Here is a 13,991-nt window from a genome sequence, read left to right on the forward strand (position 1 = left end):
TATTACTTTATGAGCTGGGATGTCTGTCCTGCAAATAGTTTATCTCAAAGACTGTATAACATGTTAGCGTGCGTTCATTATCATTTAGGTAGCATTCACTATGGGATTTGACATGTACTTGTTAGTATTGCTAACCTTCGGATTGAAAACATCGCCTCTTATGTTCAGTGCCGGTATTACTGAATATCCCAGAATGGCACAAGTTTATTGTCACGTGCACAAGTACAGTGAAATGCCTTTCTTGCTCTTTCCCAAGAATGCAGTAATCTGTATGAACAAGGTCGGTATGAAGGTATGACAATCTGGATACCGCCCAAGCCTACTTCAAAATGTCTTTGAAAGTAATTGAAAAACCCTCAATAGTATTTGAAACCAGGTCTGTTGTCTTGTCTCATTTCCTGAAGGCCATTCTCAATTTAGATCCTATGTGTGACTAACCAGTGACCAGAGCTGCCTATGTCACTAATACAGCTGAGCTGATGTAACTGTCAGAGTTGTTCTAACAGAGCCAGGGGGCTCGTGATACGCGTCAGTGTTCATGGACGTGTGTATCATGACTGTGTATTAATAGCTTCCTTTGAACCACAACAAGCACCTTTTAGGGATGTCCGGCGTTGCTTTAAGTCAACTCACTAAACACCTGGACACCCTTACTTCTATGGTAAGGCAAATGTAACTGTTCCTTTTCTCAACAAATCAGGTTTGATTCAAGTGAAAGCATGAATCTATCCGTACATTCTGAATGTCTGAAAGATATAAATGTATTTATGAATGACTGAATGATATATCTTGGATTAATTTACAGCAATGGGTAAATTTAGAAATGGAAGAATACAGGCCGCAGAGAGAGATTGTTGGGTGGAACAGTTTATTTCTTTGTATTTACATGGAAGAATGTACATCACAATTTAAAGAACATCCAAACTACATAGCTACATATCCCAACCCCATTTTAAGCTTGGCAGTTTTGAAAAATAAGCTACATACAGTATTCCAGTCGACAAATTGCCCACTGATCTTTTCCAAATCTTCCAGTGTAATAACATATTGTGCTTTTAAAGACTGAAAATAGGATTGAAAGACATTTTTGGACGCTCAGTGGTTGCTTTCCATGTAGAACCTTTTACCAAAACAAAATACACTAGTGTCAACAAAATCAGTTTACTAGCAATTTGGGAAAAAATCCCAGTAGTCAATTTAGAATTGTACATTCCATATCATAGTTTTCTGTGTAGAATTTGGTGAAAAGAAGGAGAGGCACTCAGAAGAGCTGACATCCTTTAGAAAACGGCACTCTCTCTCCAGCAGCTTTGGGAGACTGCAGAAGAACTCCTGCAATTCTGTGCCACGTTTAAGCCTACCTTTTGACGGGATAGGTATTTCTCTGCCAGAAATCAAAGGCAAATTAATCTGTCCAATGTTCTAACGTAACACTACAATTATGTGTATACAAATGTTTGGAAGCCATTTTCTTACTTTGTCCATTGAATATCAATCACCTCTAGTCTAGCCCATCGCCATCCACAAACCTGTCCACAGAAAATGACTTCTGTTATGTTTTATATTTATCAAGGTATCATTTGAAGTTGGATGGCACTTCAGAAAGAGACATTTTTGATTATCATACTTGTCTAGACGGGTTGACAGGTTACCAACAAATACAATGCATGATATTGATTGATTGTATACTTGTACAAAAATTAGAAGAGCACACAAAAATCCATCTTGAGTTACATATTAGGAAGGCAACCTGTCCCCAAATATACACATATAGATGTTATGCTCACAATTTAATGAAAATCAAATTCTATAGTGCAAAACAACACTTACAATACATGTATGTATGTAATTCTTACAAAAATAAAAACTCTTAACACTTCCTCCCCTCTACCACCCGGTAGGTAAGTATCCAATAGAAGATTGACCATTAGGCGACTGGTCCATAATCCAATAGGACATCTGAAGGTACATTACATGCTGACAACATGTTGGCATGCTTTGACTGCACCCACAACACAGCATGATACAGAAATTATACCATTAAGTCACAACATCAATGACTGAAAAAATGAAATGAAATGCAGTCCTCTTGACATTACAGTCAAACCAGCACATTTCTTGTTCTTACTTTCAGTGGGCCCCCATATTCATGTACAGACAAGAATCCTGAGGCACATCAGAATGTAAGGTACATGGGTTGGTTAGTTGGGCACTGAATGATCCCCGGACCAATCTGGGTATATGAAACACGATGACATCCAAATTATTAATGCAACACAGTTGATCAAAAATAAAGCCTGTACTCGGACAAATTGAGGCCAAAATGAAGCAAAGGTGAAGGCATCCGATGTCTCGCAAAGCATTCCAGTCTTCATCTAAATGTTCAAGGGCTAGCATAGCGCTAATGGGTGAAATGATGCCATAGCACACCAATGCTGAGCACTAAGGGGCATTGACTGACTCTCTGTTCCTCCTCCCCTCTTCTTCTCTAAGGCATATCTTCCTCTCAGAAACTAGGCCTGGCAGAGCCCTCAGTGCAGCTCCTAGGACACACCATCCAACACTGTCTGTATACAGTAGTTAATACATACTCAAGTCTAGTCTACCATTGTCCCTGCAAGAGCCTCCAACACAAAACTGTAAAAGGTCTGGTTACCTGCCTGCCACTGACACCTTACACCATTTATGTCCGGTGGAACATTTTCTACAATATTCATGTTAGTTTTTCTTACATCTTGACTTAGGCAAAAGTATCGCAGTGTCATCTATATTTGAAATGGATACAAAACTCATGGTGGTGACTGGGGGCTGCGTTTAAAAGTACGGTAACTACTTTCAGCGGTCGTAAAATTATGTAACATGGAGTTGTACAGTCCCCAGAACAGACAATTCCTTGGAATGTCCTGACGGAATCAGTAGGCAACCTAAGAACCGCTGAGGAGTGTGTGCGCGTGTTGGGGAGTTTAATATCTTGATGGAAAAATCTTGAGCTTGATATTTATAGATTAGGAAGTATTCTTAGACTTGTTGGACTTCATGTTTCTTCTTATTAACACAGTTTTCATGCTCCAAACTTCTTTCAACAACTGCACAGATGATAGAAGACACCGTCATTAAGAAGTAGGGTAATGATATAAAAACTTGCACAAGAATACACTTTTCAAAACAGCAGACCAGGTTCACAGAGCAGTTCATTTAATACAGCTGACCTTATTGTAAAATGAGTGAGGCTGCGACATGCCTGACCTCTTGACCCCTGAAAGTCCCTTGATGACACAGTAAGACACACACACACATTCCTGACACGCTCACCCATTAGGCCTGGCTGGCTGCACTTGACCGGGCATTCCTCTACAATAGCACTGAGGACTGGCTGGGTCTGATTCTTAAATGGCTGAGCAGGTGGACATTACGTAACAGTAGACGTTCAAATGGTGCTGGTGGTTTAAACATCTGTTTAAGTGGTTAAATGGCCTGACCACAGAATGATATCTTAGAACTCATTTAATAGGATCTCTATGGGCCTGACTCCTGCCACAGGCTGCCAGTGGATACCGTATGCACAATGTACATTGTATTTATGAGTGCAGTGTCACCTTGTAGTCAGTGTGAGAAGAGCAGTAGTGTTGTGTCCTTCCTTACCATGGTATGAGATGAATAAAGAGGAGCAGGTCCCTTTCAGATTCCTTGCCCTGTGATCATTGACTTGGGCCTGCAAATGACATGGGTATGAATAAATACATGTCTCTGTGACTTTGTTTCCTGCTATACTACTGTTGAGAGGTGATAGTGCTTGACCATGGCCATGTTGACAGCTGCTTGGTCTATACCAGGTACACTACATTTCCAAAAGTATGTGGACACCTGCTCGTCAAAAGTCTCATTCCAAAATCATGGGCATTCATATGGTGTTGGTCCTCCCTTTTCTGCTATAACAGCCTCCACTGTTCTGGGAAAGCTTTCCACTAGATGTTGGAACATTGCAGCGGGGACTTCCATTCAGACACAAGCGCATTAGTGAGGTCGGGCACTGACGTTGGGCGATTAGGCCGGGCTCGCAGTCGGTGTTCCAATTCATCCCAAAGGTGTTCAATGGGGTTGAGGTTAGGGCTCTGGGCAGGCCAGTCAAGTTCTTCCACGCAATCTCGACAAACAATTTCTGTATGGATCTCGCTTTGTGCACGGGGGCATTGTCATACTTAAACAGGAAAGGGCCTTCCCCAAACTGTTGCCACAAAGTTGGAAGCACAGAATCGTCTAGAATGTCATTGTATGCTGTAGCGTTAAGATTTCCCTTCACTGGAACTAAGGGTCCTAGCACGAACCATGAAAAACAACCCCAGACCATTATTCTTCCCCCTCCAAACTTTACAGTTGGCACTATGCCTCCGTGCAGGTAGCTTTCGTCTGTCGGACTGCCAGATGGTGAAGCGTGATTCATCACTCCAGAGAACGCGTTTCCACTGCTCCAGAGTCCAATGGCGGCGAGCTATACACCATTCCAGCAGACGCTTGGCATTGCACATGGTGATCTTAGGCTAGTGTGCGCCTGCTCGGTCATGGAAACCCATTTCATGAAGCTCCCGACAAACAGTTACTGTGCTGACGTTGCTTCCAGAGGCAGTTCGGAACTCGGTAGTGAGTGTTGCAACTGAGGACAGATGTTTTTTTACACGCTTCAGCACTCGCCGTTCCCATTCTGTGAGCTTGTGTGGCCTACTACTTCGCGGCTCAGCCGTTGTTGCTCCTAGACGTTTCCCCTTCACAATAACAGCACGTAGTTGAACGGGGCAGCTCTAGCAGGGCAGAAATTTGATGAACTGACTTGTTGGAAAGGTGTCGTCCCATGACAGTGCCACGTTGAAAGTTACTGAGCTCTTCGGTAAGGTCATTCTACTGCCAATGTTTGTCTATGGGGATTGCATGGCTGTGTGCTTGATTTTATACACCTGTCAGCAACACCTGTAGCCAAATCCACTAATTTGAAGGGGTGTCCACATACACTATATATACAAAAGTATCTCCAACCCTGGTCCTGGAGAGCTTTAAGATATTCGGCTATCACACACAGGCCGTTATAGTGTAACTGTCTACTCCCTACCTCTCTGCCTTGGCTGAAGAAGACGCGTGTGGGTTTGGCTGCTCCTGCTGTTCCTGCTCCATCCTGTACAGGCAGAGGGAGACAACACTTGTATAAAAGCTTGATGAATGAATTGACTGAGGATACAGCATGGATCACCCCCGATCGAGTATGAGCATGGCATGGTATGCCTGGTTAATTCGATCTAAAAATAAAGATGTAAATGTGTTTTACCTTTCTTTCCGAGCTTTGATCCTCTCCTCCTCGAATCTGTAAAAAGAAAAGATGAAGATCCCTTTTTTGATCCAAGTCCTTTTCCAAGAGTAAAATTCAGATACTATCTTACATGTATTTTTTTGGCTGACAAACAAAATTTACATCAATTTCCATTTGAATAATTTTTGAAATTCATATGTGTTCTATGATTTATTTACTGCCTCAAAGTCTCTGCCAGGCATCCATGTCTATTCACTGCGGGGAAAATGATTTGCTTGCAAGTTTACATAATTTATTAGTCTGCAAATCACTGCAAGTCAGTGAATGATGGTGGGAGTCTTGAGCTTAGTTACTCCCCATAGTGGTTGATGATACTTACTGCACCACACACTCCGGGACCTGCACATGTTCCATGGGGACTATCTCTGCCAGCTCATCCAGACTATGCACATACTGGATCTTATTCATAAACTTCACACTGCAAATAAGAACAGGATAAAAACAACAACCAGTTATATTGGTGTTATGTGGACAACTATTAGTTATCCGTCACAGTGGCGATATGTAGCATAACTGTATTATAAAAAACTTTTGTATCATTTCAGCCAGAAGTTTTGAAAGTGCTGCTAATGAGCCAAAAGTGGTCCCAGTTTTGTGTGTACTACGTCATCAAATTGTGTACTACATCATCCATTTCGTATGATATGTTACGTCATGCAAAATATAAAAATAAAATATATTTAAAAAAAATTGCGATTCATATATGTTACGAATCCAATTCATACTATATGTTACAAATTTGTTATGTTTTAGATCCTGGAGTACCACTTTAACATGATGTTGTTGTTCCGTGGTCACCTGATAAAAGGCCTAGATATGGCCAGCACAGTGCGGATGAACCAGGTGGGGTGGGCGATGACCAGAGACTTCAGGTTCTTCCTCAGCCTTCAGGGACAACAGAAATAAATAGTTGAAATAAGGCAATACAACATACATTCATCTCATAGTGCTAGAAGACTATCAAGCAGCCTACTGTAGTATGAGTCAATCCTCACTTCCCATTGACTGCCAGTAGCAGTGACAAGCTCAATTACTCCCCATTAGTTTCTCCTGAGAGTAAGTCAACATTTGTGTTATGCACATCCATCCTATGCTGACAGTATGAATGATTGCATTCTCCATGCTGTCATGCAGTGGTGTATACGATATAAATAGTCTTACCTCCTATCAATCATCTGATAGCATTTCTTCAGCCATCCTATGCCCGGCATCTTGCCCCGCGGTGTGGCTCCATTCATGTAGATGATCAAATAGTCCTCAGCAACCAGCATTTCTAGACTGCTGACCACATACCTGAGATGGCAATGAGGAAGGGAAAAATATTGAGGTTTATTTTCTTCCTGTCGTGGCAAGCACTAAAGAAATCTCGAGTTCCCATTTTCTGGCCGCATAAATCTTCACTACAAAATGATTGCATGATGTATGCCATGATCTCTCTGATTTCAATGATAGTATACCAGGCGTGATGACCTAGTTTTAAATATCACTCTGTGGTAGTTGGGCATTTGTGCCTCTTGCCATAAATCAGTATCTCTGCAATTTGTAAATCCAGTTACTCACAGGAAGAGGTTCTCCATGATGTAGTGGTAATCTGCACAGCTGCTGTCGGGCAGGTAGCAGGCTGAGAACACTATGATGGCATTCAGACCCTCACCATAGTAACCTGCAGAGGGAGAGAAGAGCGACAGTTGACATGGCCTGTAAGTTCATCCCGTTGGTGTCAATTACCTGGATGCAGAACAATCAATATACAGACATATACCGACGTAAACTCAATTTGAGATTGAATGGGCACCACGTTGGCACCAAAAGTTCCATGACAATTCAATTCTAATTAGTTTAACTATGTATACAGTGTATCTATGGCTCTGGCTGGATGCTGTTGGTTGGATACTGACCCCCATGGGTGATGACGCGGAGGTATGGCCTGATGACCTGCATGTCGATGCGGTGCTCCTGCTCCCCAATGATCACCGTCCTCCACAGGCGCCCATTACCCCCCGTCCCATCAGCACCATCCTCCTCTTCTCCGTCACCAGGCCCCGCTTTGGCGTTGGCCACTGGCGTGTCATCTGGATGTACATAGTGAAAAGTTTGAAGGTGTTTATGCTATAATGTGAAGTGGGTCTTAAACAAATGTATTTATATTAGTGAGACATAATGGATTTGTTTTATGTCATCCACCTTTGTCTCTTCAGTATCTTAGCTGCTGTTCTGTTTAGCTGTAGTCTGATAGCATAGACTTTACTACCCAGCTATTTACACTGAACAAAAATATAAACGCATAAACAATTTCAAAGATTTTACTGAGTCACAGTTCATATCAGAAAATCAGTCAATTGAAATAAATTCATTAGGCCCTAATCTATGGATTTCACATGACTGGAAATATAGATATCCCTCTGTTGGTCACAGAGACTGTACCTTAAAAATAAAGTAGGGACGTGTATCTGGTGTCAGTATCATGTGCGACTACCATTTGCCTCATGCAGTGCGACATCTCTTTCGCATAGAGTTGATCAGACTGTGGATTGTTGTCCCACTCCTGTTCAATGGCTGTGCAAAGTTGCTGGATATTGGCGGGAACTGGAACACGCTGTTGTACACGTCCATCCAGAGCATCCCAAACATGCTCAATGGGTGGCAATTCTAGTGAGTATGCAGGCCAAGGAAGAACTGGGACATTTTCAGCTTCCAGGAATTGTATACAGGTCCTTGCGACATGGGGGCGTACATTATCATGCTGAAACATGAGGTGATGGCGGACGGATGAATGGCACGACAATGGGCCTCAGGATCTTGTCACGGTATCTCTGTGCATTCAAATTGCCATAGATAAAATGCAAATGTGTTCGTTGTCCGTAGCTTATGCCTGCCCATACCATAACCCCACCGCCACCATGGGGCACTCTGTTCACAACGTTGACATCAGCAAACCGCTCGCCCACACAACACCATACACACTGTCTGCCATCTGCCTGGTACAGTTAAAACCGGGATTCATCTGTGAAGAGCACACTTCTCCAATGTGCCAGTGGCCATCGAAAGTGAGCATTTGGCCACTGAAGTCGGTTACGACACCAAACTGCAGTCAGGTCAAGACCCTGGTGAGGATGACGAGCACACAGGTGAGCTTACCTGAGACGGTTTCTAACAGTTTGTGCAAACCCACAGTTTCATCAGCTGTCCGGGTGGCTGGTCTCAGATGATCCCGCAGGTAAAGAAGCCGGGTGTGGAGGTCCTGGGCTGGCGTGGTTACACGTGGTCTGCGGTTGGGAGGCCGGTAGGACGTACTGCCAAATTCTCTAAAACAACGTTGGAGGTGGCTTATAGTAGAGAAATTAACATAAAATTATCTGGCAACAGCTCTGGTGAACATTCCTGCAGTCAGTATGCCAATTACACACCCTCAAAACTTGAGACATCTGTGGAATTGTGTTGTGTGACAAAACTGCACATTTTAGAGGGGCCTTTTATTGTCCCCAGCACAAGGTGCACCTGTGTAATGATCATGCTGTTTAATCCGCTTCTTGATATGCCACACCTGTCAGGTGGATGGATTATCTTGTCAAAGGAGAAATGCTCACTAACAGCGATGTAAACAAATTTGTGCACAACATTTTTGAAAAAATAAGCTTTTTGTGTGAATAGAACATTCCTGGGATCTTTTATTTCAGCTCATGAAACATGTGACCAACACTATACATGTTGCGTTTATATTTTTGTTCAATATATCGAGCCTGAGTGGGTGCCAGACCGTGTCTGCGCTAGCTACATCTTGCCAAACAACAAGTTGTCTAAAGCACACAGACTGGCACCCAGGCTTCCAGGCTGGCACCAGGGCTTCCATTATTCCACTCCGCATGAGCTCTACCTACCTTCCCACTCCAGCTCGTTGCCGTTGGTGATGAACTCCAGGGAGTCGTTGTCGTCGGGGGTCTCGATGTCGTCCACATTGATGTCCAGGTCGTCGGGCGTATCCAAGAAGTCGTCAGACAGCAGGGAACCCTCGCTGTGGTCCAGGGACAGGTTCATGTCCGGGGCCACTAATGTACGCCGCTTACGATGGGTGGACCCTCCTCCACTTCCGCCTCCTCCAACTGCATTAACATTCAGAGAGTTGGGGGGAGCTATGACAGAGCAGGTGAGACTTATTAGCTACTAATAGTATACACACATGACATCCAGTTGAATTCACAGGTGCAGGGTCCAGGAAGTAGCATGTGAGATGAGGCTCATTGTTAGTTAGAAAGTAATATATTAAGCTAAAGTGGCTTATAGTATATCAACTGAGTTAACTTTACCAACACCAAAAACATCTATCAAATGCCAGACAGGTGAGGTGTTATTTCAATTATACTTACAGGCTCGGTCATCGGTGAGACCACAGGAAGACTCCATGTCACCGTCCTCAGGAAGGGGTCTGAAAATCAACAAAGAGAGCCCATCATTCTGTCAGGGCCACAGCCACACACAATAGCATGACATGAGCAAACACTAAAGCCAGCCAGCCTGACTCAAATAAACCAAACCCCAAATAGTCCTGGAAGCACACTAGTACATCACCACATCATTGCAGCTGGTGCAAAATTAACACATGCCAGCGATCATGTCAGTGGGGTTGTCAGTGATCTGGCTCAGCACCACAAAGGGAGCACAGAGAGAGGATGCTGGGTGGTAATTAGCATCTCCCCAGGGAGCTCTTTAGATTATAGACCTGCCACGGTGTGCGATGTGGGGAGGGAGGTAGAGGCGGTGGTATGTCAACAAACCTTATTCACTGTACAGGGGAGGCAGACACACCGTTAGGTTACCCCTTAACACGTGGTGTAATTTCCCTTGTCACTTCCTGTAACGTGAAACAAGGAGGAGGACATGGAGGAGGTGGAGAATGAAGGGTATAATACAGGGGGGAAATGTCAACAACCAAATACCAAGAGGCACTGGGGAAATATAAAGTACACAGCTCCACTGTGCACTGCTGCGTAATACTAAACCATCCTTTCAACCTAACAATCCCAGGGAGGACAGACAGTCTATAACAGTGTTGCCAAATCAACATGACTGGCAATAACAAATGACAAGGGCATCCGTTACACTGCATGGTGTCCGATCTAGCATCCCTGAGGCGTCCCACTGCTATAACCACTGGCAAGCTTCCATTGTTCAAATAACCAGTTTCCTACAATAATGACACCATGAAGAAGAAATTAAATAAGAATTATGTCTAACAAAGGGTATGATAATCCAAAATGTCAAGCAGTCAGGCCATATTATTCTCCTATATGATGATGAGGGCTAAGATATCAAATCATAAGAGCTCCTGCTTACCTTATCAAAAATTAGGATGGATTCAAAGACGGTCCAGGCAACTACTTGATTTTACAGCACAGGATCCTAGAATATTATGCATGCCCTTTTCTCAGTCGATCATAGGGAGCCTCAGGCACATCATTATTCAGAGCCTAATGATACATATACTTATTTTCTCTTCCTCCTTTTCCTTAAAGCTGATCTGCCACCATTTTCCTGGTGATGCTGTGTTGTTGACTGGTTGCTGCGTCACATGACGTTACCCACTACCATTTAAGGAGAGAGCTGCACCTGCTCCCTGCCTCCGCTCCCTCAGATGGAGAAAGACAGGAGGATGCTCCTTGCTGTCAGAATGCTCTCTCTTTGTCTTTCTTTTTCACTAATTTAATTTCCTACTGAGCAATTATCTGATCTCCCTACGTCTCGCAATGACAATAAAGGGGAAAGTCATGCTTAAATCCAGTCCTTTTTGTAATTCTTCAGTGCTTTGAGAACAATTATAATTTTCGTTTAAATTCTGTATAGATCCAGTGTTTGTGAATGTTTACGGCACATATTATTGTCATGTGGCTATTGCAATCAATGTCAGAGGTTGATTTCAGTAGATGGGGTATCTGCTAGGTATTCCAGGCTATAATTACACCAGCTGCACGAGGTTAGCTCACTGGGAAATCCTCAAGCAAATTATACTGGAGCAGATTATAGTCCAACAACGAACATGACTGAGGTATTGTCATCTACTGGTTGTGATGAAAAAAAACACACAGAGTAACATTCTAAAGTGTATTACTGTGTGATTATTCTTGCAAGTACAATGTAACAAATAGTGTAACCTTTGTTGTTACACTGTAGGCTGTATAGTGTACTTACTGATGGATTACTGCTGTCAGTATAATGTTATGGTGAGTTATTACAATACTTTTTACACAGTATTGGACTCTGCAGGACTAAAGGACCCTGTAAAGTAAAGCATCATCAAAGTCGTCTGACACCCACCTGGGGAAGTCTTCATCCTGCCACTCATCTTTACATTCCATGTTATCCATTCGTAGTGTCGCCTCTGTGGTGCCCATCCCATGGAAGGGAGGGGAGGAGCCTGGGACACACAGACATAGACAGACCATACATAATTAACCAACCAACAATAATCAATCACAGATGGGGTGAGTTCCCTCCTGTTACAATGGAGCTCTTTGAGCATTGGAAATGATATGTAGATCCAATTTATCCCTATCACCATTATCATTGGCATAATCAAATCATAGCCTTCGGCTATAAGCGGGCTCAAACCAAATCGATCCCATCCTCAGGTATGAAGCTCAAATGGCAATGAGCCCATGTCTTGTGTAACACAGAGAATTCCTCCGTTATAACACAGAGAATGCATTTATACAAGAGGAACAATGGTACGGTTATTAGTATTTTATTTAATTCATTAGTATTTATCATTTCATTTGAGAAACTGAATCCAGGTCACAAGGCGTTTATCCCCCTGTGTAGCATGTGAGGAGCATGTGACTGAGGTCCCCTTGCTGCTTCCCTCAAAGTCAGTCACAATTAAGGAATTTCGTAAGTGGAATCCAAGAGGCCGGGAGAAATCAACTCTTAATCCCTCCTCATCAGCTACTAATCCTCAGCGCAGTTGCCACCTTTTTGACATGTTCAGGTTTATCCTGTCTGACACAAGTTTAAAGAGACAGTTCTACAGCCTATTAATACTGGCTCCAGATATCTCAAGCTGGGTTGACATCATGTTAGTCAGTGCACCGTACTGTAATCACTCACATTCTGTTTTTGAGGGAAATGTTTAAGTGTGACTTGGGTTTCAGTTTTCGTTACCATCATCGGCTATGTTGAATAAGAAAGAGACACTAATATTATTCAAAGTCAGATACACTGTATATTTTATACTGAGGTTGTATGGTTCACTGCATGGGACTGACTGTGTTTAATTGACCTAAATTACTCCTCCCTTTCTACCTCTTCACTCATGTGGAAAATCAACAGAGCCTGACTGGGGTGTACTGAGTGGCTTAGGTTCCCCAGGTCAGCTATGGAAATAATTATAAAAACAGATACACTCAGGGATGGCTCCGAAAGTACATTACCTGTCTCTGGGTGTGGGTAAGTGGCAATACTAACTCTGAGAATTCACCTACCATAAACAAGCAAAATAAATAAGGAGATCAGAACATGATTTGCAAGTCAATGTCCTACACACATCAAAATGTTCACATGATTGTTTCCATCAGGTTGTTGTCCGGCAATACTGTCAGATGCATTGTAAGATGTGTTTTGTAAGGTCAACCTCTATACAGAATGTATACTGTACAGCTACATCATATCCACTCCGAGGGTGTAGATCAGTGTACTGTATCCCAAAGGGCAAAGCAGCATACTATAAGACCCCAGCCATAACCCACAAGAGAAGCTGCTTGTATTCCATGTCACTTCGATTGAGCATGCAACTGTGAGCCTTATTGTGTGACCAGAATCATTTGCATACCATACACCCAATAAACGCATAAACCCAACTGCCTGTGCCTAGTGAAGTGATACAGTATCCAAACTATAATTTGTCAAATGAAGAGAGGGCTGGCATGTTATGAATATGGAGGGAAGAAGAAAAACCCACCAGCATGAGAGGTAATGAAAGTAATCAATTGCCTGCATCTTTCATTTTCCAAACACTATGGATAGTTTTGCATCCTATGTGGATCCTAACACATTAAGTTAATACAGTGACAATCCAATTACAGTACTACATTTCTGGAGGGCATACCAATGGAGGCTATATCTGTAGGCAGGAAGGTATTCAGTATGCTGCCAGGCATTGGAGTAAATGACAAGGAATAATAGTAGTGTGGGAGAACTCGACCTTAAGACTTGAATCACATCTGCAGTCTGCATATGCAAGGAAAATGCAAGAGCTGAATACAATGGAAATCGACAGTCTTTCTTTATCATCTAATCCTATAGATTCCTATCTTATATAAGAGTTAACATATTCATGAGCTACTATACATTTACTACATACACACACACACATACTGTATGAGGAGTGTAATAAAGAGTAGAGGAAGAATGCAAAGGCGTACTCACATGGGCAGTAAAAGATCCCTTGAATCACTGCTGTCTGTCCCTCCTTTTGCGTCCTCCCTCCTTATTCACTGATGTAGAGATTGGACAGCTAGGAATTTAAATCCTTCAGACCAGGGTCAATGCATGGGTCTAGTGAGTCGCCCCCCTCGTCGTCCCGTGTCAGGCAGCAGCAGCAGGTGTCTGAAGACAGGGGGCAGCTTTGTTTCCTAAATCCCCTCCT

General features: G+C 42.9%; 1 protein-coding gene across 7 annotated transcripts; it reads right to left on the reverse strand.

Annotated features, from left to right (window-relative positions):
• Positions 1 to 851: 851 nt before the first annotated feature.
• On the reverse strand, positions 852 to 13,991 carry LOC139540903 (caytaxin-like). Of its 7 annotated transcripts, none has more exons than XM_071344955.1 (13): positions 13,772 to 13,991; positions 11,666 to 11,765; positions 9,721 to 9,779; positions 9,235 to 9,456; positions 7,255 to 7,428; positions 6,917 to 7,019; positions 6,518 to 6,649; positions 6,155 to 6,241; positions 5,676 to 5,774; positions 5,315 to 5,350; positions 5,102 to 5,164; positions 3,643 to 3,712; positions 852 to 3,086 (listed from the first exon to the last, which is right to left on the reverse strand). In XM_071344955.1, exons 2-12 carry the CDS (start codon positions 11,740 to 11,742, stop codon positions 3,679 to 3,681), a joined length of 1,086 nt encoding a protein of 361 aa, XP_071201056.1. In that variant the 5' UTR covers positions 11,743 to 11,765; positions 13,772 to 13,991; the 3' UTR covers positions 852 to 3,086; positions 3,643 to 3,678. The 7 variants fall into 7 exon arrangements, with proteins under 7 accessions (XP_071201056.1, XP_071201054.1, XP_071201058.1 ...); XM_071344953.1 differs by having other exon boundaries at positions 9,235 to 9,486; XM_071344957.1 differs by lacking the exon at positions 13,772 to 13,991 and adding an exon at positions 10,129 to 10,205 and having other exon boundaries at positions 9,235 to 9,486; positions 11,666 to 11,693.

The sequence above is a fragment of the Salvelinus alpinus genome, chromosome 16 (assembly GCF_045679555.1).
Source record: "Salvelinus alpinus chromosome 16, SLU_Salpinus.1, whole genome shotgun sequence".
Classification (NCBI taxonomy): Eukaryota; Metazoa; Chordata; class Actinopteri; order Salmoniformes; family Salmonidae; genus Salvelinus; species Salvelinus alpinus.